The 25,074-nt window shown below is 39.1% G+C and overlaps 2 protein-coding genes across 4 annotated transcripts in view; one reads left to right on the forward strand and one right to left on the reverse strand.

Moving 5' to 3' along the window:
• The first annotated feature begins 1,015 nt into the window (after positions 1-1,015).
• Positions 1,016-8,462, forward strand: LOC113544600 (E3 ubiquitin-protein ligase RNF186). Its single transcript, XM_053239585.1, is given in 3 exon segments — positions 1,016-2,201; positions 2,203-2,590; positions 8,324-8,462. Coding segments are annotated over 2 exon segments (792 nt in total). The 5' UTR covers positions 1,016-1,772; the 3' UTR covers positions 2,566-2,590; positions 8,324-8,462.
• The window catches only part of scaf4b (SR-related CTD-associated factor 4b), a 33,239-nt gene continuing 15,400 nt past the window's right edge, over positions 7,236-25,074 (reverse strand). For all 3 annotated transcript variants that reach the window (XM_026943288.3, XM_026943287.3, XM_026943286.3), the window contains 2 exons: positions 10,590-10,641; positions 7,236-8,708 (listed from right to left, as the gene is read on the reverse strand). In XM_026943288.3, the coding sequence (XP_026799089.3) occupies positions 8,320-8,708; positions 10,590-10,641 (441 nt within the window). In that variant the 3' untranslated portion in view covers positions 7,236-8,319. The remainder of the gene's footprint in view (positions 8,709-10,589; positions 10,642-25,074) is intronic.

Below are 25,074 nucleotides of genomic sequence, written 5' to 3' on the forward strand. Positions count from 1 at the left end.
CATTAACACACTATACACTCATTAACACACAATACACTCATTAACACTCTACAGACCCATTAACACACAATACACTCATTAACACACAATACACTCATTAACACTCTACAGACTCATTAACACTCTACAGACTCATTAACACACAATACACTCATTAACACTCAACAGACTCATTAACACACAATACACTCATTAACACACAATACACTCATTAACACTCTACAGACTCATTAACACACAATACACTCATTAACACACAATACACTCATTAACACTCTACAGACTCATTAACACACAATACACTCATTAACATTCAACAGACTCATTAACACACAATACACTCATTAACACACAATACACTCATTAACACTCTACAGACTCATTAACACTCTACAGACTCAGCACCCAATGGCTGAGATGGAACAACACTTTCTTTTATCTTGCACCAAATACCTTATCATCAGACTTCTCAACAAGAACATCTCAACACACACACACACACACACACACCATTTCTCAACACAGTGAATCACGGAAAACGATGATATACTGAGCATATGTCTAGGAGACGTACCAGAGTTCATCACATTATCAGCAAATTATGTAAATTAATGTAAATATATTATTATACAATATTATATGTGTAAATAGTGTAAATATGCAATAGAACAGCAATATATGTGTAAATAACTCTCACATTAATGTAATGTATACATATATGAATCTGTATCATTTTTTTGTTTGTTGCTTATTTGTTTTTTATATTTAACTATTTATTATTATTATTATTATTATTATTATTATTATTATAACACCATAAGTAGGGAAAAAAGTTAACTTTTAATTTTTATTTCTTCATTTATTATTCATTATGTCAACATAAAAAAATCAATTATTATTATTTATTATTTATTATGTATTATTATAATGACAACACAACTAAAAAAAATCCGTTTATTTTTTATTTAATTATTTATTAATTATTTGCAGCTGTAGTGATGTAGAAAATGCATCAACAACCTTCTGACCAATCAGAATCGAGAATTCGGTGTAAACAGTGAATAAGGCGTGGTTTCGGAGATTTGATAGATTACATACTGCACTAGAAATGACCTGCAGTTTAGGAGCCATGATCCAGGCAACATGTCGGATTTAAAGGTAAACAGGAAGTAAACAAGGTTTAGCCGTGACCTTTGCCATTGACGCGTGCAGTTTGACGCGGAGCGTGCTGGGTTCGGCTTTGATCTCACCGCGTGAGCTCTCTCTCTCTCTCTCTCTCTCTCTCTCTCTCTCTCTCTCTCTCTTTTGTCTCAGACGCAGCATCATCGCAGTGTGATGGCGGCGTGATTTGCGTCCGCCTCGAGCCCAACCCGCTCCCTCTCTTCTTTATTGAGAGAAAGAAAGAAAGAAAGACAGAGAGAGAGAGAGAGAGAGAGAGAGAGAGAAGAAGCAGCTCGTGACGCTGAGATTTACCGGAGAAGCGAGCGGAGGAAAATATAAACAACAGACAGAAGAATAGATCTCATCCCATCCCATTACATCACCGAGAGAGAACCGAGTCCATCCGGGTACCGGAAGAGGACGCGGCTCGCGACGTGATGGATCTTTGTGCTCCGGTGTGACACGACCCGATTTTTACCCCCCAAAAAAATGCCCGGTTAATAAAGAATAATAAAGGGGGCGGGAGCGGAGCTCATCAGCGTCATCCCGCGTGACAGTCGGAGAATGAAGTGATGTGATCGGAACGTGCGCGAGACGCCGCCGCCGCCGCCATGGCCGAGGAGGCGGATATAGAGGCGGATGCAGGGGCTACCGGCTGCACGGACAAGTATGAGGAGTACGAGTGCAAGATCTGCTACAACTACTTTGACCTGGACCGGCGCGCGCCCAAGATCCTCGAGTGCCTGCACACGTTCTGCGAGGAGTGCCTGCACGCGCTGCACCTGCGCGAGGAGCGGCCGTGGCGCGTCACGTGCCCCGTGTGCCGCCACCGCACGCCCGTGCCGGATTACCGGATACGCAATTTGCCCAACAACACCAAGGTCACGGAGGACTTCCCGCTGCGCGTGGATGTGGACGCCGACCCCGTGCCGCAGGACGCGCTGCCGCCGCACCCGCCGCCGCTGCATCCGGCGCTCGCGGCCCTGCGGCGCGACGACGCGTCCAGCGCGTCCGGCCCGAGCCGCCACGTGCACGCGACCCCCGTCCACCACGGCGTCCACGGCCACCATGACGCTCTCGCAGGACTCGGTGGTGTCGCGCCGCGAGAGCTGCCACGAGGGCTGCTGCAGGCGGCTCGCGCTCACCGCCGGATGCGCGTGCGTCGCGTTCTCGTTCGTGGCCATGCTCGCGCTGCTCTTCGCCGGCCTCGTCTTCGTGCACGGAAACTCCGGGGACCGGCCGCCGTCTCCCGCCGGTCCCGTGTGCCTGTCGGTCGCGAGCGTCCTCGCCATGGTGGCCGTGGTGGTCACGTGGCTCCTCTGCTGGCTCAAATACAGACCGGAGCACGAGACGACCGGCCGCGCCTCGGCCACGAGCAACAGCAGCAGCAGGAGAAACGCCTGAGCTGCGTGTGTGCGCGCGTGTACATGTACGTGTGCGTGTGTGTGTACGTGTATATGTGTGTGTTATTGTCGCTCACTGTGTATTATTATCCTGTTCTCCATTATAAATTAGAGCAGATGGACCTTTGCTCTTATTCCTCCCTATGCACTTAAACACTACTGACAATCTCCTTCTCTTCCTTTCTCCACACACACACACACACACACACACACACACACACACACACACACTTTTCCTACCCAGCAATCTGGGACAGGTGTGCGCGCGCGTCAGGTTGCAAAATCCCACTTAACACATATTTGATCAGTTTTGAGTTTATATCTCTAACATCAATCTGACCCATAAATCAATGACATCATACAGGACGAATGAATTGTTCAGAAATTAATCACAAATAATCCAAGATGTTTAAAGTATCTCTGAAATGTAGTATAAAACTATGACAATAATTTAAGCAGAAGAATAATTGTTCAATTTCATTTCGTTTTGTTTTTTTAATATCCATAACAGCAAAAACTATTTAGTTTCATCTCTAATATGAGCCGCGTTAGAAAGCCGGGGTTCTGCGGTTCTGTGGTTTCACGTTTCCGGGTCTCACGTGTGACAGGTTCAAAGCCACAGAACTTATTTATGGAGTTCAAATTTAACAATCGTTTAAAGTTTAATACCAAAATACTGGAAATACTGTTTCAAAAAATGTGACACATAAACCTGTGATATCTGTAACGTTATAATTATAATCAGCGTAGAAAAAGAAGCTAATCATTTAAACATCACATTTTCAAGATTATGATCATGATTACGGCTTTAAATAGTTAACTCCTTCTCGACTGATTCTGATTCAATTGGGTCGAAATTTGTGAATTTTTCCGTTTAAAACTGAGATTTTCTCAGTAATTTTGCAAAAACACTGTGTTTTATATAAACATGTGCTAAGATAATGCCAGTATGCTAGTACTTAGCTAGCTGACTAGCTATTTAGGACTGTGATGTAGAAATAGCATTTATTTTTTATTATAGAAATACATTTATTTTCTCTACATTAGTTGCTTTTTTACAAAATTTATATTATTATTTAAGCACTTAGGTTTGAAATTGTTGTTTTCGTACCCGGCTGTCTTTTATATTATTTCTAGGGGAACTGGTTTGTTTTATTATCATTGTTTTTATTATTATCCTGGACAACTCTAACGCTCGTACACACTATTTATCTCGGATATTTAGATGTTTTAATATTGGATATTTAGATATTTAAATACCAAATGACTAAATGTTAATGTAAACACAGGAGTTTAGCGATTATTATATTTCGTTTAATACGGGGGGAGGTGTAGACATTTTCAGGGGGAGGGGTTGTTAAACGTTTTGGGATCCCTTTTAACCCTTTAACGTCCACTGACCCTCTCAGTACATTTAGATTTATTTCATTTATTTAAACGTGCAATAACATTTTCTATTTATTAGAGCCTTAGAGATTGTTATTCCTGAACTTTTTCCCCCGACAGAACACATTAGGTCCAAGCTGACATCATTTATAGGTCAGGATGATGTATTTTTGAGGTATTAATAATGTTGGATTGGGATTTCCACCACTAATTAAATAAAAATAAATAATGGACCCCACTTTGCGAACCACTGGTGTAGAGTGGAAGCCATTTTAATAGTTAAGGGGGTAATAATAATAAAAAAAAACAACAATAACAACAACAAAACACATAATGCTATTATCTATAGCCTTGTCTGTAAACTTGAAGTGGGCGTGGTCTTCACCAGAAAATGTTTTTTGTTTTATAATTTTAAAATTAAAATACGAATCCTGACACTATGCTCTCAGAAATGCTGAAGAACACCGAAAAAAAAACCCACAAATGTAGAAATGTGTGTGAATTCCAGCTCTGACAGTTCCTCAACCTCAGCTACATCACTCCAGTTCATCAAAATCGGTCTCGATTTGTTTCAAATTTTCAAACTTGGAATTTCGACTAGGAAAAACACTTAGAACGCCCCCTCAACTCCAAATCGGAAACTCCTCTACCCAGTAAGTGTTCAGCAAAGTGACATCAAATCAACATGGCCGCTCGCAGCATCGACACTAAACACAGCAGCACTTCTTCCCTTTAAATGAGTTATACTGTATATACAAGTATTAGCTTTAGATCAATCACCGTACAGACGTATTCGCTTGTTAAATCTATAACACTGACGCTACAGCTTGCTGTTTTGAGAAGGAAAATATACAGCACTCATCACAGTTAGCTGGCTAGCTTGTTGCTTTTGAAAGACAATCATGGAGGCGTCCATGTTTTTTTTTTTCTCCCAACTTTGTCGCTCAAAAATGACAAAATTCCGAGTTCTGACTTCCCACTTCCCAGTTCCGTCTCTGACCAGGCAGTTACTAAGGATGAACACTGCTAATGCTTCATGTTCATGAACATCGTCTTCTCTTGTCATAACTTCATATCTGTTTTCTCGTCTGCATGAACATAAAAACCTCCCTCTCCTGATTTTTCGTTGCCTCCCACAGGATCACAATCCCGATACACTCTTCTAGTCTCAACCGCACGTCCTCTGAATCTTTCCGTCAAGCTTTAAAAAACAAACAAAAATAATCCATATCTGTATAAACTGTATCGGTTTAGAACATATTATCTGTTCATATTCATGATGTATTCGTATTCGCTTACATTCCTGTTCTACGCAGATTATTTTTAACATTTGAAATTAGGATTAAGACGTTCAGGGGTACTTTAAATTCAGCATTGACAATGCAAATATGACGGTTTTGGGGCCAAAAATACACTGTAACTAATAATAGATGAAAACACACACACACACACACACACACACACACACACACACACACACACACACACACACACACCAGAGAATCCATTAAGAACAGAGTTAAGATCTTACTCCATATTAATGCACTATGAAAGTTATTAAATAATACACACTCTGTAGTGCACTATACACTCCATTTGCGATTCGGCTCTGGTGAACACACTTTCAGTAACTGCCTTCGTCTTCAACCATGTACAGTATTTCTCTCTCTCTCTCTCACTCTCTCTCTCTCTCTCTCTCTCTCTCTCACACACACACACACACACACAGAGAACACAGGTTACACACATATCCTGTATGTACTCTGCCTTACTGTGTGTTCTGTAGAGATTAGTCTGTGTATATGTGCGTGTGTGTGTGTGAGAGAGAGAGAGAGAGAGAGAGAGAGAGACAGAGAGCATGTGTGTCCTACTCGTGTCTGTCCTACTCGTGTCTGTATTTACATATGGAAATGTTTATACGCCTGAACGTTAAGACGATTAAAACACTGACGATATGAACACATTTTTGGTCTTTCCTAAAGACATTGTGAAGATGTGGGTGCCAATACTTTGTGCCGAGACTACAGTAAGTGTTTGTACCTGTATAGTATTATACAGAAGAATGACTATTGGAGTGTAGGGATAAGGAAGGTGCTCCGCCTGATAAACTGGAGATCAGGGTAGCGGTTGCGGTTATTAAAAGTTTAATTCGTTTTATTATTAACATTTAACTACATTGTAATACATGCAATTAACAGTAACATATGCTTAATGAAAATGCCAAATAAAGTGTTGCTTAACGACTCAAAGTTTAGGACGAGCTGATATTTTGATATTCCGCAAGTGTTTAAAATGGTAGTTATGAAAAAAAAACAAAAAACAATTTTAATTGTAATTTGCGTTTGCTCTTGCTCGCCCTCTAGTGGACAGGATACTGACGAACAGTGATGATCAGAAACCAGAGAAAGAAGTTCAGCAGGGTCTCACAACGCAGTGGCTCGAATTTCACAAAGATTAGATGAAGTTTGTAGGAGACGAAAAAAAAAAAACATCTGTGATCTAATTCAAAATGGCTGACTGTTTTTAGCGCGTCACAAATTCGTTACATCATGAACGCTCAGCACCTGCCATGGAATCGTCAGAGGAAAAGATCTGATGAGCACTTTTTTACTCATTTGCGAGTTATTATACCATTTTCTATCTTTCACTTAAGTACAAAGTTCGGTCTGAAATGCGTCAAGCCGTTGCCGAGATACGCCCTCACTTCCTGTTTCTGAGAAGCGAATTTTGTTCGGGTTGGTTTCACGATGTTGTGAGCCAAATTTTGTGATGGCTGGACGAAATCTTTAGGAGAAGAAGCGAAAAAAAACCTTTGTTCGGAAACAAAATCAAAATGGCGGAAATTCCAATATGGCGGAAAAACCAAAGAATCAGAGGAATCACGTTTCTACGATTTTGCGTTATGGAGTTGTTATCGCAAACGCATGTCCAACTTTTAATTAATTATTAGTTACTAATTACTTAATATTTACTTACTAATATTGTAGAATTATTATTACAAGTGCACTATGTAGTAGGGCATAAATATTGGCTCCTACCTCCTTTGTGGTGCACGAAATGTCCACACTTTCTGTAGCTGCTTTCTAAATTTATTCACGTCAGGTCAAGTTATAGGAAAATACTGAAAAAATCGTTGATTATTTACCTTTAAGAGCATGAAACCTATGAGAGTGTTTAATTCCTGACATTATATATAGCTAAAGAAGCTCATCATAAATGCTATTTGATGATTATGCAAGACAGATGAAAGACATTATGAAATTATGAAAGACAGACAGAAATGGATTGATAGAAAATTAGTTTACTAAAATTTACAGTGAGAGCGTCAAATGCTTTTACAGCAAAACTCCAAAATATACAAATCCTCCAAAAACAGGAACAGAACATTTACACAAATGTTCTGAACAATAATCAGACACACTGTGTTACCATCAACCCCGAGTCTGAAACCACACCCTCCTCCCGATGATGCATGATGGGTTTCTGTAGAGATCGATTGGACACTAACCTTCTCCCAGTGCATTATGGGATGTCGTGACTCCTCACTATAGTATGACTACGAAAAAAAAAAAGTTCTTCGCATTTCATTGAAAGTCAGATTAAAACCATCAGATTTTTACAAATTTCGAATGAAATGAAAAAATTGCACAACAAACATTGAGGACAGACAATCAGATTAATCGAACAGTCCTGAGCTCAGAACAACTCCTTTACTTTTACTTGTTTCATATTCAATATCTCAAAAAGTGTAATGAAATCAAACTTCTAAGAAACAAAAAATTTCTGGAATTTAGAGAAATTTTGGGACAATTTCATGGAATTTGTGGACTGGTCTGTATTAGTGTCATAGTGGAGGTTTTCTTTGAAATTTGGTTACAGTGTGCAACGACTTTTTAAAGAGATTTTAGGGTTTTTGAAATTCATGGAATTTATAAAAATAAGTTTTGTGGATTTTTTTGGAAGGTTCAGTAACAGTTTGGAAACGTTCCCATTTTTTTCATTTGTTTAAGAAATTTGGAGAATTTTTTATAGACCCTTGTCTATAAATGTAATTCATAGACTTTTTTATTTTAATTAAAAAATATAAATTCAAGCAATTTTGTGGATTTCTCTGAAGATTGTTTTGGTAATTTTGCTGATTTATTTTTTTGGGTAAGAGTTCTGTTGTAATTGTGATGTTTAGAGAATAATGAGAATTTTGTCGAATTTGGGGAATTTCTTTTGAAAGTATAGAATTTAAAAAAAAAAAAAAATGAATAAATTTGTGGATTTTTTTAAGATCCTGTAACATTTTGGTTAATTTTTTGAAAGCTGAGTTGATGTGAGTTTTTGTTAGTCTTAAATACTTTAAGTTTTTTTTTTTTTTTAATCAGTTTCTGAATTGTCCGTGACCCCAGTGACCTCCTCTGCTCCACCCGCTGTGCCTGAACGGAGGCTCCGGGCCGGACCACTCGGGGGGTCCTCTGGGCGGTCCGTTTTCCTGCCAGTCGTTCCTGAAAGGCCTGTCGTTCCAGCGCTCAGCTTCCATGATGCCCGGATGTGGAAACTCTTCAGCGGGATCGCTTGGACCCGGCATGGGCAACCTGATCCTGAACATGGGAGCCCTGGGCACATTGGGAGGAGGCAGATTGGGTGGAGGACGCAGGACGTTAGGAAACGGAGGCATAAATGGAACCGGAGGATGATTTAGAGGTAACGGTCCTGTCTGGTTTCCAGGACCGCTGATGGAATTTTCTGACGGAGGCTCCACAGGGTCGACTGTGTGGAAAACAAGAACCAGAAGAAATACATAAAAATACATCAAAAGTCAGATTTGAACACTTTCAGAAATAATGGCACCAAATTGTCCTTCTCCTGGTTGCTGGGGTGCTACCAGGGCCGGGCAATATGACGACAGAATATCGATATCGTAATAAATTACTTCACAATATGCTTTTCTGACACATCGTGTATATTGTGATAACTTTTCTAAAGTAATTCAGTTTTTCCACAATTAAAAAAAATGTAGCCATTTTGCTGGCAGTTTGTTACATGATACATATCGTGGATCGTACCGTAGTATCGTGATATGATATTTTTTGTCATATTGCCCACCTCTAGCTAGTACCACCGAGGGGTAACACCTTCTGTACCTTCAGTGTGTATCTTATACCTGGGAAGGTGCATGTAGTGTACTTTAAATATCTATTAAAGCTTTAAAGCTACTTCAATAGTCCTTAAGGTCCAATTATATACCTTACACTGTTTTTTTTTTTTTTTTTAAGATATAAAGACACCCTTGATAGTACCATCCTAGCAACTAGTAAAAGTACAGGTACCTTTAGTAATGAGAGTGTACTGTATTAATCTGTATTAAAGATTCCAGCTGCTAGGGGTTTAATGTTAGCATGCCTGTGTTAAGTCGCTATCCTGTCCTCATGCGAAAGCTTTTTTTTTGTTCTGTCTGTGGCTACGTTTGAGTTTGGATGAATACCACACACATAAATAAACACATCTGGACCCCATTAACACACAACCTGGATCTGGCTACTTGTGTGTGTGTGTTCTCTGTGGTCTAATCTCATGTCTCTTGCATATTATGCAAATTAGTTAGCTAGGGAAAGTGTGGGAAGTCAGCGGTCAACACGTCCAGAGATTATTTTACTGTACATGTTGTTCTTACAACAGAAAGCAGGTGTTTTCCTGGAAATTTGGGGGATCCTGAGGATTGTTTATGATGTTTTGAGGGAAATGTTTGAGATTTTGGTGATGTTTAATGAATTCTCAAAAGCAAGAGTCTATGGAACTCTTTATTGGGGGAGAAAACCCACACACAAACACAAAAATCAACTTTTACGGAGGTTTTAACAAATTTTTATGTATGGAAATTGTTGAGACTTTGGGAATACAGGCTCGGGATGTTTGGTTAATTACTTCTCAAAATCAAAATTTAAATCTCTGAAAAAAGTCTATGGAAATTATTAGAAATTAAAAAATCCCACAGATTTCACAGCAATTTCTAATAATTTTCATTGACTTTTTCGGACATGAATGAGATTTGGATTTTGAGGATTTGTTTCATATTTTCTTCAGGAATTACTGAGACTTTGAGAGAATCAAAATCACATTATATATTTTAAAATCTCTGAAAAAGTCCATGGAAATGATTAAGGGAAAAAAAAAACCTCAAAACTTCTCCAATATTTTACATTTTCCAATAATTTCTACAGAAACTTTCAGAGATTTCATAAGATTTGGACAAATCATTAAACATCCCCAGGGCATTTTCCCAAAATCCCAAAATTACGTGTAAAATTTTTTTACATTATTGGAATGTTTATGAGAAATGCATGGATTTTTGTGTGGCCACTTTTTTGCCGACAACAATGACGACAAAGCTAAATTTGCAGCAAACGCTATAAATGCTAACTCACTACAGCTGAGTGACATCTGGAGGGAGGGAACCATCATGAGATCAACTACAGAATGACTCGTAATATGTTTGCAAATATCACTATGGCCTTTGGAGCTAGACTATATTTGCCTGATTCTGATTCCTTCGGATTAATTGTGTTTAATATTTTTAGAATGTGCTCGAACCCTACGCGATCATGACAGCATCACATATTAATGTGAGATTTTCAGTCTAAGGTCTCGTACCTGGCAGGGTGTGTGTGCGCTCGACGCCAGACTCTGTGCTTACAGCAGACACCTGAGATGACAAGGAACACAAAAAATCAAATCAATATGCATAATCAATATGCACATGAGTAGGATACAGGATTAATATAATACAGGATATAAGAAAGTGAGTTTGGAGTTGATAAATTGAAAAAAAAAGAGGAGGTTAAGAGTTCGCCACAGATGTCACGACGTACTGCGAATGAGAATGCTTTTCAATACCAAGACGAGAAACGACGTCTGTATCAGACGCGACTGTGAGAGAATCCATGTGCAGCAGGTTTATTTAGAAAATCAGCGTCAAAACGTGTGTAAAGGTCAAACGCCGAACTTCACAAATGGATGAAACAGTCCAACAGAATAGATCAACAAAGGAAAGAGTCAAAACATGGAAATAGAGACTACTGAAAACAAGGCTTAAAAGTTAAAAGTTGGCAAGACTTCGTGAGTTCTGGATTTCTTCATACCCCTACACCTTTGCGTGTTACAGATTTAATTCAGACTTTGGGACAAGTCTCTGAATGTCCTTGAGTGACCCAGAACTGAGTGCATAGCTTACTGAGACTTACCCAAGACGACTCAAACTGAATAAAGGCTCTGAATACTCATTAAAAGCTGAAATCTCTCATTGAGATTTTTTTTTATACATTTGCAAAAAGGTCTAAAATCACATTTCGCTTCATCATTATGGATTAGCGTGTCTAGAGCTGCAAACGTAATGGGTCTGAATACTTTTTTCAGAAGTCACTGTAGTCTGTAGACAGGAAGTGTTGTCTGGGTGATGAAGAAGGAGCTCAGGGGAAGGAGACTTCTCCCACGTGGGCATCTTCCCACAAGGGGAAAATTGGATGAGCATCGACATTAAAGACAAATTAAAAAAAAAAAAAAAAAAAAAAAAAAAAAAAAAAAAAAACATAGAAAATTATACATACATCATATTTGTATAATTTCAGTAGTTTCAATAAAAACTTTCTATTCTATTCCAAAAGAAAATATATTCCCTAGTGCAGATTTGTTCATGTCTGGGTTAAAATAAAAATTCCTTTGCAGTCTTAAACAGCATTTTAGTCAGTTTTAAGCAACAATACAACGTAATAAAGTTTGTAAACATTAAGTGTGTTAAGTAACGTTGCTGGAGGACGTGTGTAAGAATCACGATCGATTAAGATTAAATAAACGATCTCTGTATAAATCACAGAAATGGGTGTGTCTTCACAAGACTCGCGCTGTCTGCGTCTAATTTAAATACGAACTGATTGTTTTGATCTTTTATTATAATCGCTTGTTGTAGCGCGTGATGATTGGCAGGTCACATGACCATAACATGTCTGTAGGCTGTATCTGTGCTGTGAACTCAATAATTTCATAGCAACAAGTGCTGCTTCTCTGATAGGACCTGTTTTAAACGTCACCTATGTTTTATGATTCTGCGTTTTAAACTTCGTTTTGGTTTTCGGAAGGAGGTGATAGAAAAGAAAGAAAACTTCCTGAAGTGTTTGTACTACAGAAATTAATACGTACCAAAGAAAGTATATTTAAAACCCCCGATTTACGTCATGGACCCGCTATTAGCATGCTAGACCATCAATTCCTCAACCGCTGCCTCTTCAGTCGTGATGTGTTCAGTTGTCAGGGGTTTATTTACTGCTGTATTATCTGCAACATGTGATCATTACTTTACTACGTAGAGTACTAATGCTATAACGTATTCATCACCGCTGTGTCCGAAACCACGCCCTATTCACTACACCGTGCACTACTTCTACGTCTGTTACGTATTCATGTCTAAAAAGTGTACTGAAGAATACCCAGGGTATTTATGAAATCCCACAATGCACTGCAATAGGTTATGGCCCAAGCATTACATGCAAAATGCACTTTACTGTTTAATGGAAGGAATGTGGAAAAGAATCTCTCTAGACAGCAGCATGTCACAATCAGAGTTTCCGTAAACGATGCAGTTTCGCGAGTAAATTCTGAGTATAATTCTGGTTCTGTGTTTATTACTACTGCTGCGAGAATACACGGAAATTTTGAGCTATACAAGATTGACACCGAGTACAATTAACTTTTAACGATTTTTTTTTTTTTTGTTGCATACAGTTAACATTTAAATAAACACAAATAAAAGAGAACGAGAAAACTTTCCGCTAATGAAAAATATTTCTTTATGACACGACTGCTAATACTATTTTATTTATGTTTGTTTTAACTAGATTGAAATGTATTTAATTTTCACTGTCTCGATTAGGCTGATCAGAATCACGTGCTTTTAGCAAGAAACCTTTAAGAGCTGACAGTTTCGCCATTGTCTGTTCAACCACACGACTGTACGGTGACTATCTGCAGGTAGGTCTCGATATCAGCCGCCTTGAGTTCCACAAGGAAGAGGAAATTTGATCTCTGGAACTCAGGAAAGTAGTATCTGACTGAGTCAGAGAAAATTTCTCATTTCAGACATGAATATAGCGTATACGAGTGTGTAACAGGAATTTTTCATTCTGTAATTGAATAATGAATCTGGAATTTCTGTAAATGTCAGGACCAAGTTCCACCTATAAGACCAACCAGATCGCCCGTCCCTCACACAAACCCCTGTGACGAGCGGATTTAGTATTATTTAGCCAAGAAGCGTGCTTTGCTAGCTGTCTAATTTCATCAGATAAAAATAGATATTCAAGAAAATTGGGAATAATTTAGCAAACTAACACAGTGACTATTCTTCCTTCAGGATATCGTCTACATTCACTTAAAGAGACATGCATTATTGAATAAAAGGTGTGGAATAATATTTCACTTACTTTCAATTTGATTCAATTAAATTTTATTTGTATAGCGCTTTTAACAATGGACATTGTCACAAAGCAGCTTTACAGAAAGAAATGGATTCAAAATATATTGTAAATATGTGAATTTATCGCTAATGAGCGAGCCAGAGGTGACGGTGGTGAGGAAAAACTCCCTGAGACGACATGAGGAAGAAACCTTGAGAGGATCCAGACTCAAAAGGGAACTCGTCCTCATCTGGGTGATAACGGATAGAGCCAAATATAAAATTTAAAAATTATATGTACTTCAAATCAAATCACTGTCCGGTGACATAAAACAGAAAAAAAAACAGAATTCACTTACAGAATTTATATAAAAACAGAAGTTACTTACTTTATTTACATTTCGAAATCTGTCTGTCCGTTAAAGTAGACACTGTGTCCGGACATTTTATTGGTCATATACCGGGATTTAGCATCTAACGGAAACCCTGATCACAATCTTCTTTACTCATGTCACACTGAACAAAAACCTCAAGCTTGTGATATCACTATTCAAAAATTTCCACGCTTTTAGGAATGCTTTGGATAAAAGCATCAGTGTAACTGTAAAAAAATTCCCTCGCTTATAACGATACACATAACAGCTTGATTTATGTGACAGATTTCCACCCATGGATATTCCACCCTTTACCTTCTATTTACTTCCTGTCACTTGTAGCGCCAATAGTGGCACTATTTTGTGACACTTTACTTGCTATGTCTTTTCTCAAGAACAAAAGTCCTCAGACATAGTTTCTACCAAAACCTAATCTAGTCAGTGGAACAGTTTGGATAAACCTCCTTACATTTTTGGAGATTTTGGTCTTTCGGCCGTAACCCTGCAGTAGTGTCACGTCGGGTTTTCGCAGGCCATCTCTTTGGATGTTATAGTAACACGGCTTTAACCTTCATGTCTAAAATCTTAAATATTGACAAAAACTGAAGTCCCAAAAATCAGCGATCTGCTAAAAGGCAGGTGTGTCCAGCTAACAGGTGGAGGAAATGTAACACCTCACATTTATAAACCCAATTCAGCTCAAAATGTCCCTTTTACCACAATCACTCACGTTGGTTAAGAGAAGCGTACCCGTGCACATGAAGCTTCGTTTTTTTTATTATCGTTCCTCCCTGGGTCTGTGTGTCCTGAACAAAACAGAAACGTTAAACACGGACACGCAGATAGACAAAACGAAACACAGGTGAGAAGTGAAAACGTCTGCGCTATTCAGGGGCAAGAAATCTCCTTGAGGAATACTTCAATAAATCCTAAAACGGTCGAAAACATGAATGTACTCAAACGTGTAGCTAAAAACATCAGGGAGTTGGATACAAACATGAGTGTGTAGGTGCGTAACAAACGTAACAAACGTTACATAACAAATGTCCATGAATTGATGGAAATTTTGATCAGCCAATCACCACTTGATCGTAAGACACTATATAGGTTTGGTTGCTAAACTAACATTCCTCACTTCCTGTTAAGCCTAGCTAATATTAACGTTACAGCTCCAACAGTATCTATGCGACATTAAGTAGGAATGATTGCAGGATACTGTGTGCATTTCTCTCTAAATTAGGTATCTGTCAACAATGTTAGAATTGTTTTTTTTTTTTTTTTTAATTAACGAATGACATCATATTTTTTATCTGTTTATAGTTACACAGTTAAAAGTCAGTTCTCGTTCACTCCCACTCTGAAGCAGGTACAAACAGTCGTTCCCTCACTAGCATCTCTTTGTTCCCCACTCGAAGATAATAAGACCAAAACAAACAAATAAATAAAAAAAAAAAAAACAGTAACTTGTTACGTTATTGATAAACCGCAACAGCGTAAACTCTTGAATTTCCAGTGGTGGAACTGTTACAAAGCATTGACACTGGAGACTCCTTACAAAAATATTAAATAAACATCTTCTAGCAGAAAACTTCACAATATCAACAATTATTTTACAATACATTTCCATTGTTAAATAAATATGAGGCTTAGATTATGTAGGATGTCCAGCATACAAGTGCCTGTGAATGAGCTGTTACTATAGGAACACATATAATGGAGAGCATTAATATACACTCGAGGTGGTTTTCTCTTCCGATATCGATAGTGATACTGACACCACGAGTATCAGCTGATATCGATACCAGTCCCATATTTTTTCCTTTAAAATCTACTAAACTTTAAAATTTTTTAAACTGAAGCACTTCAAAATGCACAAAAATTTACACAAAAAAACACGACTTACACAAAACCACAGCTTTGACACAAAAATCATTTACACTGCAAATATGACTTATAAATATAATAAAAATCAATCCTAATAAAAATAATACAATGAAGTCTCTTTATATGTAAACATTTCTAGTTCCCAAATAAATAAATAAATAAAATGTCGGAACATGTTTTCCCATAATCCAAATCCAATCATTTCTATTTGTTACAGAATCGGATCAAATTTGTAATTTTTCCCCTATCTGATCCACTTTTTTAAATTTTATTTTATTTTTTTTGTACGCTGGCCCGATACTGATCCTGGCTATAGGGTCTGCGCCGTCCGTACTTTAAACCTGTGATTTGCAGCTGCACATCTGTCAGAGCTGCTGCTATAGGAAATAAATCAACAACCTTCTGACCAATCAGAACCACCTTACCTGATTAAAGCCAACCAAAACCGAATGAAATTGAAAATGCCACCAGACCAGGCATCCACCTACTTTCCCTGTAATCCAGTAGAACAAGAACAAGATTCATCCCTTATGTTTCAGCCTGAGGTTGAGGTGCTAATGGTTCCACCACGGCTACTGGAAGGAATCGAGTCAAACATTTGTAACATCTTTAAGAAATGTTAGCTAGCTAGCACTGGTCTGACTGGGATCATCACATCTGATCCATCATCTTACCCCATTCCAATCCAGCAGGATGATCCACAGTGTGTGTGTGTGTGTGAAGGTAATGCAGCAACGTCCTCCAATAAACAGCTCATTATTAGACATTTTGTAAGTAAGTCTTTACAATGATTTACAAGACCTTTTTAGGGAACTAAATAAGCTATCTTAGCTGTATATTTTAGATAATATTACATACGAAGACGTAAACGCTGACCTAAGTACCGTAAGTGCATGTGAGCTACCGATAGCTATCAGTTAGTAAACATGTAAAGTAAAGTGTAAGCTAGTAGACTTTTAGTTAGTAAAAGTTTCAGATACGGGTGAGTCAAATTGAATTCCATTTTATTCGTATCTTTTAAGATGGCCACAAAAGCAGCCTTACAGAAATCCGGATATAGATTTAGATCCCTAATGAACGAACCAGAGCCGAAAGTGGTGAGAAAAAAAATAAAGATTTACCTGTTGATTCCTGTTTGCAGCCTGTGGTCAGAAAAATGGAAATCGTGAGATTGAGAGTTCAAATCCTGACGCTGCCACAGCCGTCCGTAGCCAGGAGTTCCAGAGAGCAAAACTGGCCGTGCTCTCTGGGTGGGATTAACCTTCTCTCCTGTCAGTTAGTGCGACACTAACCAATCGTGGGCGTCTTTGAGCTCACGTATGCGGAAGAGGGCAGACAGCGCTTTGTGACGAGGCGTGTTCTAGCACTTACTCCCAGACAATGGGTTTTAATACTGGTAACATTAGAACATGGATAATGTGTGCATTTTATATTTCAACGTCTTTGTTCCTTGTTCTTGCTGTTCGTAAGGACGTTTTATGGTAACGTAAACGGAGACGGAAATAATTGAAAAATTCGCTTCTCGTTGTTGTGGTTGTTCGAGCGTTGACCCCAAACCTTGCTCCATGCATGTGCATAACTTTGCATTGGATTACATGTAAAAATGAAGAGTGTATACAGTTTAGGATCCGTATGAACAGTTTGTAAGTTATAATAATAATAATAATAATAATAATAATAAACATGTTTTATACAGCCTTGGGGGTCCTTAACATATAGTTGAGTTTATTTGTGAGAATCCTGCTCATTTGAGAATGATCACGATGGATGGTGACGTTCAGCAATGCAGGAACTGGGGCTCCGAATAACTTTTCAGTAAGTGCTTTATCCTGGTTAGGTTTGTGGTGGATCCGGAACCGATCCCGGGAACACAGCCTGGACGGGAGTCCAGTCCATCACAGGACACCATCCACAGACGCACATTCACACATCGGACAAATGTGCCGATCTATGTTTTTGGGAGGAAACCGAAGAAACCCATACGGGGAGAACATGCGAAATTCTACGCACACCAAACCGAAGAGCTTGGAACTGTGAGGCAGGAACATCATCCGCTGCCCCATTGTACCACCATAAATCCATAATAATGTGACTTCTCAGGTTCATAAAATGGTTTTTATTGGTCGTGTTCACAAACCTTACTTTATGGCCAAGATGTGCGTGTAGCACCAATAAGACCTTTTTTGTGTTTTTGGAGAATTTCACACATGTACTTGCAAACACATGGTCAATAATTACTATCAGCCTTGATTAATGCTTCCTTTCAAAAGATGAGAAATGTGCGATGGAACAATCACATAAAGCAGAATTCCCACTCAAACGTAGATTTAAAAAAAAAAAAAAAAAAAAATCCATCATGTTTCACCATTTGCATCAATTCAGAAATCATGAACAGTTCTTGAACACTTGCTCCCAGAGGTTAGAGGCATTACAGGGAACAAAAACTAAACCGAAAAGAATGAAATTTTTCATGGAACGTAATTTTAAAGAATGCAAACAAAAACACTCTAAATTGTTCCAGAGAGAAATACTTTCATCACAAATCATTTTAAAAAAGTGCTTAACCAGGTAATGACGTCATTTTCCTGTTTCAATGTGAAACCTAAAACATGCCTTTCCAAGTTCCTGTCCAGAATTCACCACTTCCTGCACGCCTGGCTACAGGAAGATATGATGTTAGATAGCTGCTATTGTCAGGGTTTTCAGTTTTTTTTGTATGTTTGTTTTTATTGGGTTGACGGCAAGAAAATTCATATACAAAGTATTCAGAAAGTATTTTTACTACGATTCCCTTAGCAAACAAATCACACTGCAAAGTACATGGATGCTCTAAAAAATGCTAAAGTAAACATGTTTCAGGTTTAATGCAGTGTTCTTTTGTTTAAATTTATACTCTATGCTTCCTATAAGCAGAGTAGACCATCATCAAGTAAAGAAAGGTATTAATGGTTCTTTTATTTCTAACGAAACAGGAGGGCGTGGCACACTGGAGCAGGAATGTAAAGATACTGTTTCTGTTCAGGACGAACCAAAATGAAAATCAGTCGTCATTAATCCCTGCTCATAACTACACCAATCAGCCATAACGTTAAAACCACTGGCAGGTAACGTGAATAACACTGATTATCTCATTACAATGGCACGTGTCAAGGGGTGGGTAATATTAGGCAGTAAGGGAACCGCCAGTTTTCGAAGTTGATGTGTTGGAAGCAGGAAAAATGAGCAAGTGTAAGAGCAACTTTGACATGGGACAAACTGTGATGGCTAGATGACTGGGTCAGAGCATCTCCAAAACGGCAGGACTTGTGGGTTGTTCCCAGTATGCGGTGGTTAGTACCTACCAAAAGTGGTCCAAGGAAGGACAACCGGTGAACTAGCAGGGTCATGGACACCCAAGGCTCACTGATGCATGTGGGGAGTGAAGGTCCGTCTGGTCCGATCCTACAGAAGAGCTACTGTAGCACAAACTGCTGGCTCTGATAGAAAGGTGTCAGAACACACAGTGCATCACAGCTTGCTGCGTATGGAGCTGTGTAGCTGCAGACCTGTGCTGACCCTGTCCACCACGGAAAGCTCCTACAATGGGCACGTGAGCATCAGAACTGGACCATGGAGCAATGGAAGAAGGTGGCCTGGTCTGATGAATCACGTTTTCTTTTACATCATGTGGACATCCGGGGGCGTGTACGTCACTTACTTGGGAAAGAGATGGCACCAGGATGCACTATGGGAAGAAGGCAAGCCGGTGGAGGCAGTGTGATGCTCTGGGCAACGTTCTGCTGGGAATCCTTGGGTCCTGACATTCACGTGGATGTAACTTTGATACATAACACCTACCTAAACATTGTTCCAAGTACGCCCCTTCATGGCAACGGTATTCCCTAATGGCAGTGGTCTCTTTCAACAGGATAATGCACCCTGCCACACTTCAGAAACTGTTCAGGAATGGTTCAGGGAACATGACAAAGAGTTCAAGGTGTTGACTTGGCCTCCAAATTCCCCAGATCTCAATCCAATCGAGTATCTGTGGGACGTGCTGGACAAAGTCTGATCCACGGAGGCCCCATCTCGCAACTTACAGGAATTAAAGGATCTGCTGCCAACGTCTGCCAGACACCACAGCACACCTTCAGAGGCCTTGTGGAGTCCATGGCTCGACGGGTCAGAGCTGTTTTGGTGGCACAAGGGGACCTACACAATATATGGTGGTTTTAATGTTACGACTGATCGGTCTATGTTTTTAGTTTTCAGTTTGTAACACTCGTGATCTCTGCAGGTTTCTGTCAGAAATGCTTTAATTTAAGGCTTTACATTTATATTTAAAGACCTGGTTAATGTTAACTGATTTAACACTTTTACTGATTATTAATGACACTAGAAAAATGCTGAAAAATGTTGAGCTTTGTCGCTAAGCAACTAATCCTCATCACATCGTTCCTAAATTCCCTCGTTTTACTGAATCAGCTCGAGAGAAGGATCAAGTCGTTGCTGAATTCAAGAGCACAGCTTACCCAGAATACACTGCTTTTCCAAAACAGTCCAAAATGGCAACAGTTACTCATTAATTATGACAACTTCTCAATCTGTACACAAAAGATTTATTAGATTAAAGTTAATTAAGGCCACATCTCTACTACAACAGGAGCAAATGTACTGACTTTCCATTATTCCATTATTTCCAAATGAAGTCAGTGTCTCTAAAATGTGAAGTTATAAAATGTTTATTACAGACACGTTCAGGTTTTTGAGAGGAAAGTAACAAAGTGAAATTTAAAAAAGTGCTCAAGGGTTTTGGGGACTTAGTCAGAGATCGAGGATTTGTGCGTACTTCTATAAAATCTATATTGCTAAGAGGTGATGGTGCAAGGGGAGGGGGAAACAAAAAAAATTCACTTGCTTACCAACTCTCCAGTTCCTTCAAGAAGGAGGTGAGGAGAATCCAGAGTGTTAACCGTCCCAGCTGTTTGATTAAATGATTCTGAATCTTCGTTTCTTGTCCCAGATGTTCCACTTGTTTCTCCGAAAGCAAACCAGCACTTGGTGATTTTCATATCCATACTGATACACCCAAGCTTCTGCACTGCTGCGGATATTACAGGTTAACTCTCGAGTAACATTAACCACTTTTGAAACGCTGTTAGCCCCTCGGGGAAACCTGCACCAGATCAGCTGTTATGTGATGATGTAGCTGATCAAGGCGATAAGCGTGCATTGACTGGTAGTGTGAATGCAGTCAAAGGAAAATTCCACCTTGAACAACGTGTATATTAATCTCCATAATTAACATGTGATCTTTTTTTTTTCTTAACATGTTGGTCTAGTTTCACTTTGATTAACAGGTTCCTACATTACCCACAATGCCGTTCTACCTGCTGATAGTGGTGCAGTGGGATTTCATCCTCTAGATAGAGAGCGATGCAGCGGCGCTTTAGTTCTTTAACGTTCTGCTCAAATGCATCAGCTTTCAAAGCTTCAACTTTCATCACGCTAGTCATCACTTAGATTGCTAACTAGCCAAGACTCGGCGTCGTGAAGCTGCACTGCATTCTGGGACGGTCAGTCTGCTGTTTGCACAAACGTCTCTTGTTCATTCGTTTAAACCTGATCATCATCCCCTTATGTATGAGATCTTTGAATCTTTAGCTCTTTTTAAATGCCATTGTAACCGCGATAGCAATAACATCATCCCCCTGTGACGGCAGCACGGCACACAACTGCTAACTTCTGTTCTATATATATGAAATATATAGAAGAAAGGAAATACAGCACCAAGCAAAAATTGCACAATTGCAAATATTTCAATATAAACACACGTAACATTTTTCGGGGTGGAGGTTTCCTTCAAGCCTGGTCACTGGGCCTCCGACAATCTACTGAACAATTCCTTTTGTATGTCTCTCTTTAAAATCTAAAACCACAACCACAAATTTTCAGATGCTTGGCATATATATATATGATGTGTGTGAAACCACTGTTTAATAACAAAAGTTTGTTTATGAGTGCAAAGACTAGCTAGCTGTTATTTTGCTTTTTTACGTAGCCGAGTTGAAGGCGGATCTTCGACGTAAACAAACTTTAGAGTGTTCCATATTTCCCCCAAGTGAAGAGTTTTGGTGTAGAATTACCATCCTCACTTAAACTATTTAAAAAATAAGTTGTTTTTTTTTTTTGACTGAGGCTAACAGGTGACCGAAAACTCTATGATAGAAGCGAAAAACAGCATCGACCCTGTTTACTACACCGCTCCATTTGTTATGGCTTATTGCTTTACGGGAGCTAGCTGAAGTATCAACTTCACATTGCTGTAGACTTCAGGATCACAACTTACCCAGAAGGCATTGCTGCAACCTGCTGATTTCCTTTTCCAAGTGTGGAACTTCCTTACTCATTGAGGTAGCGGGGTGATGTGCGTTTGTAAACTGTTCTTGCTCAAGCCGTTTGTGTGTAAATAAATCTATAATATCAGGTTTTATATTCGCCATCTACACGCCAACATGCTAGCTAGTTAGCAACAGGACTCGGTACGCAGTGCGAGGGAAATGATTTAAGCAACGTTTTTCTCGATGTGGATAGCGTGCTCCGGATGATGCTGTTTAAGTGCAAGCGGTCGCAACTAAATCCCCCAACCTGATGTTACAGTTCTGATGTTAGCATGCTAGCTGTGTGAGAGAAACTGATAGCCCACAGCGTGTTCCTGCAGAAACATGTTCCTCACCATTAACTCTGTCTAGTGTAGGAGAAGAGAGATATTGTGAGGGAACTGCAACATGACGCCATTGGTCAAAGAAGTTGTTGCGTTCCCTTCTTACGTATCCCTGTACCAGCGTTGGTGGAATGATTACCGCGGCCAAATCCGAGTTGCTCTCCGGCGTGAGCGAGTGTGTGGTTACCTTTCCATCACCGCGTTCCCTACGGCAGCGCAAAAATATCCGACATCGGTAATCAGTCGTCCGTGTTTCCCAGAATCCATGGCTTACGAAAATCCTTTCGGGAGACCTTTTTATGGTTTGTCGTAGAAAACGTTTCCAACTGAACGCTTGCAGGGAAAAACAAGGTAAAGAGTACGTTCTTCATCTTTACCCAGCACGCAGAACGTTTTTACTCGCATGTCATCTGACAGCCTACACACTCTAGCGTGACTTTACTCCCATTTCCTCATTCCCTTTTCCACTGAGGCTGGTTCTAGTTAAGAGAATTCGAGAAGAAGAAGAAGAAGAAGAGACATTTGAGCCATCGTGCATCAGCAACGTTTCAATAACACCACATCCCTAAGTTATTTTATTTCTCTTAAACCACAGCAAAATGCAAATTACGGTCACACCTCCTTTTTTTTTTTTTCCTTTTCGACCACCACCACATTGTAGATTTTATCAGTTTATAATCACATTGCATGTTTGCGGAATGTCTCGTTAAACAAGTTAGTTCCTGTTACAACTTAGGTTATAGCTCTTCCTCTTGAAGCTAATAAAAACGCAGCTTGTTAGTGAGGAAGCACAAAACACAACGTCGTCCGTCCTTTAAGACTTTCTTGTGGTGGAAATCTTAGTGGCTTTAAAAAAGAAAATCCCTCAAACTGTCACGGCTGCTGTTCAAGAAAATTCATTTTAAACATGATACAAATATTACAAGAACTCATCACTTGTACAAGTAAAGCATCTGATGCTAGAACACTGAAGATGGGTTGTGCGCAGCCTCATCAGTTCGACCTAAAAGCTGTGCTTTGTTAATGACTTGACGTGCTTTAACCAGAAAGGTGCTAAAATATCTATATCTAGTTTAGCTAAAGTAGCAGAATTGCTGGAACAGGAATCCAAAAATGGACACCAAAGATGTTTGAACGTTGAACTTACCTGCAAATTGTACAACGGATAGTTTTGGTCTTTATTCTGTTCTGGGAAATTCTTTCCTCGATGCTGCCTTCATGGCAAAACCGAGACCTTAGAAAACTGCCAATAAATGCATTGAGAACGTGAGCAGGCCAGGAGCTGGATTCCACACATGCCAGGTATTTAATCAGTTTACATCCTTCAGGGTTAGTGCTTGGAGAGAGGAGATGGATCACTTGTCCCGTACCTCAAAACTCAAAACCCTCAAACAAAAATCCAGGGGAGAAAAATAACACGCAATAAACCTGCGCGTTATTATAAACTAGCGTATGCCTTAAAACATAAAGCAGCACAATGATAAATCAGATTCTTCAATTTTATGAATTAATATATAAAAACAGTCTCACTAACGCTGTCTAAGCTCTCGGATACAAACGTCAGATTCCGCTTGTATGGTGACGTCAGAATTACTGAGTCACAGAGAAGAGAAAACATTCGTTAAAAACTTCAGTAGCCAATATTATTCATTTCTTACTAGAATAGATCATGTAGAAAATTATGTAGAAATGATGATAGCTCAGAGAAAATGGCTGAAACAAGTGTATTATGTAGCTGGGGGAGAGAAAAAAAAACAAACAAAAAACAAAACAGTTTGGAAACCCGGATTTCCAGTCCTGAATGTATTTGGATTGGCGTCCTGCCAGTCATTTTATGGACACGCCCCCAACGTCCCTTCATATTATGAGGAGAAGTTACATGTTTATAGATTTGTAACTCGGCTTTCGAGCAGCTGAATAACCAGGTGAGCTTGAAAGTGATGTCATGACTGTCCTTGTTCATTGTAACTCAAGTAAGCATGCTAACTCTAGATGAACCGCTAAAAGTTTTGGGGGCGGAGCTGTATGTACACGGGTGGAAATGGGGCAGGCTCAAAAAAAAAAAAAAAATCATTCAAATCTTACACTATTCTACCTATTTAACCATTAGAGACATTTTTTCCCCACAGAAATCTTACCTAACCCACCTTTAATATTAGCTAATTACTAGTTAGCTAGTTACTACCATCACTACTGCTAATAACTAAAATTTTCTAGTTGCTACTGTTGCTGTAGTTTGTACTTGTGCATATTTTGGTATCATTAAGGTTAATTATAGCATTGCTGAAAACTTTAACACTTTGCTAATTAGAAATTTAATACATTAACCAAAGCATATTTCAGCATATTTAAGAAATGTAAATGTTACATGCAAAAAATTCGAAAGTGCGCTAAATTATTAAGAAGTCTTTATGACAGGGAATGTGTGACAGATGTGTAAAGTTAAATCGTTTCAATCCACTCTGGAAGCGACTGCTGACTTGTCTGTCATGTTTGCTGAAATCACACATTTGGGGCTTTGAGAAAATTCAAAGAGAGAGTTTCCAACAAATGAGGACAGATTTGAAGACAGAAATTCTGGCGTAGTTAAATAGTTTATCATTTTATATCAAAAATGATATTGACTGATGTGCTTGTATTGAAACAGGCCACTTTTTTTTTTTTTTGCAGGAAAAGGAACCACCTAATAAATAGGCTGGTCATGGCTTCTGGTCCTTTGCACCCAGCATT

The sequence above is a fragment of the Pangasianodon hypophthalmus genome, chromosome 14, assembly GCF_027358585.1.
Source record: "Pangasianodon hypophthalmus isolate fPanHyp1 chromosome 14, fPanHyp1.pri, whole genome shotgun sequence".
Lineage (NCBI taxonomy): Eukaryota > Metazoa > Chordata > Actinopteri > Siluriformes > Pangasiidae > Pangasianodon > Pangasianodon hypophthalmus.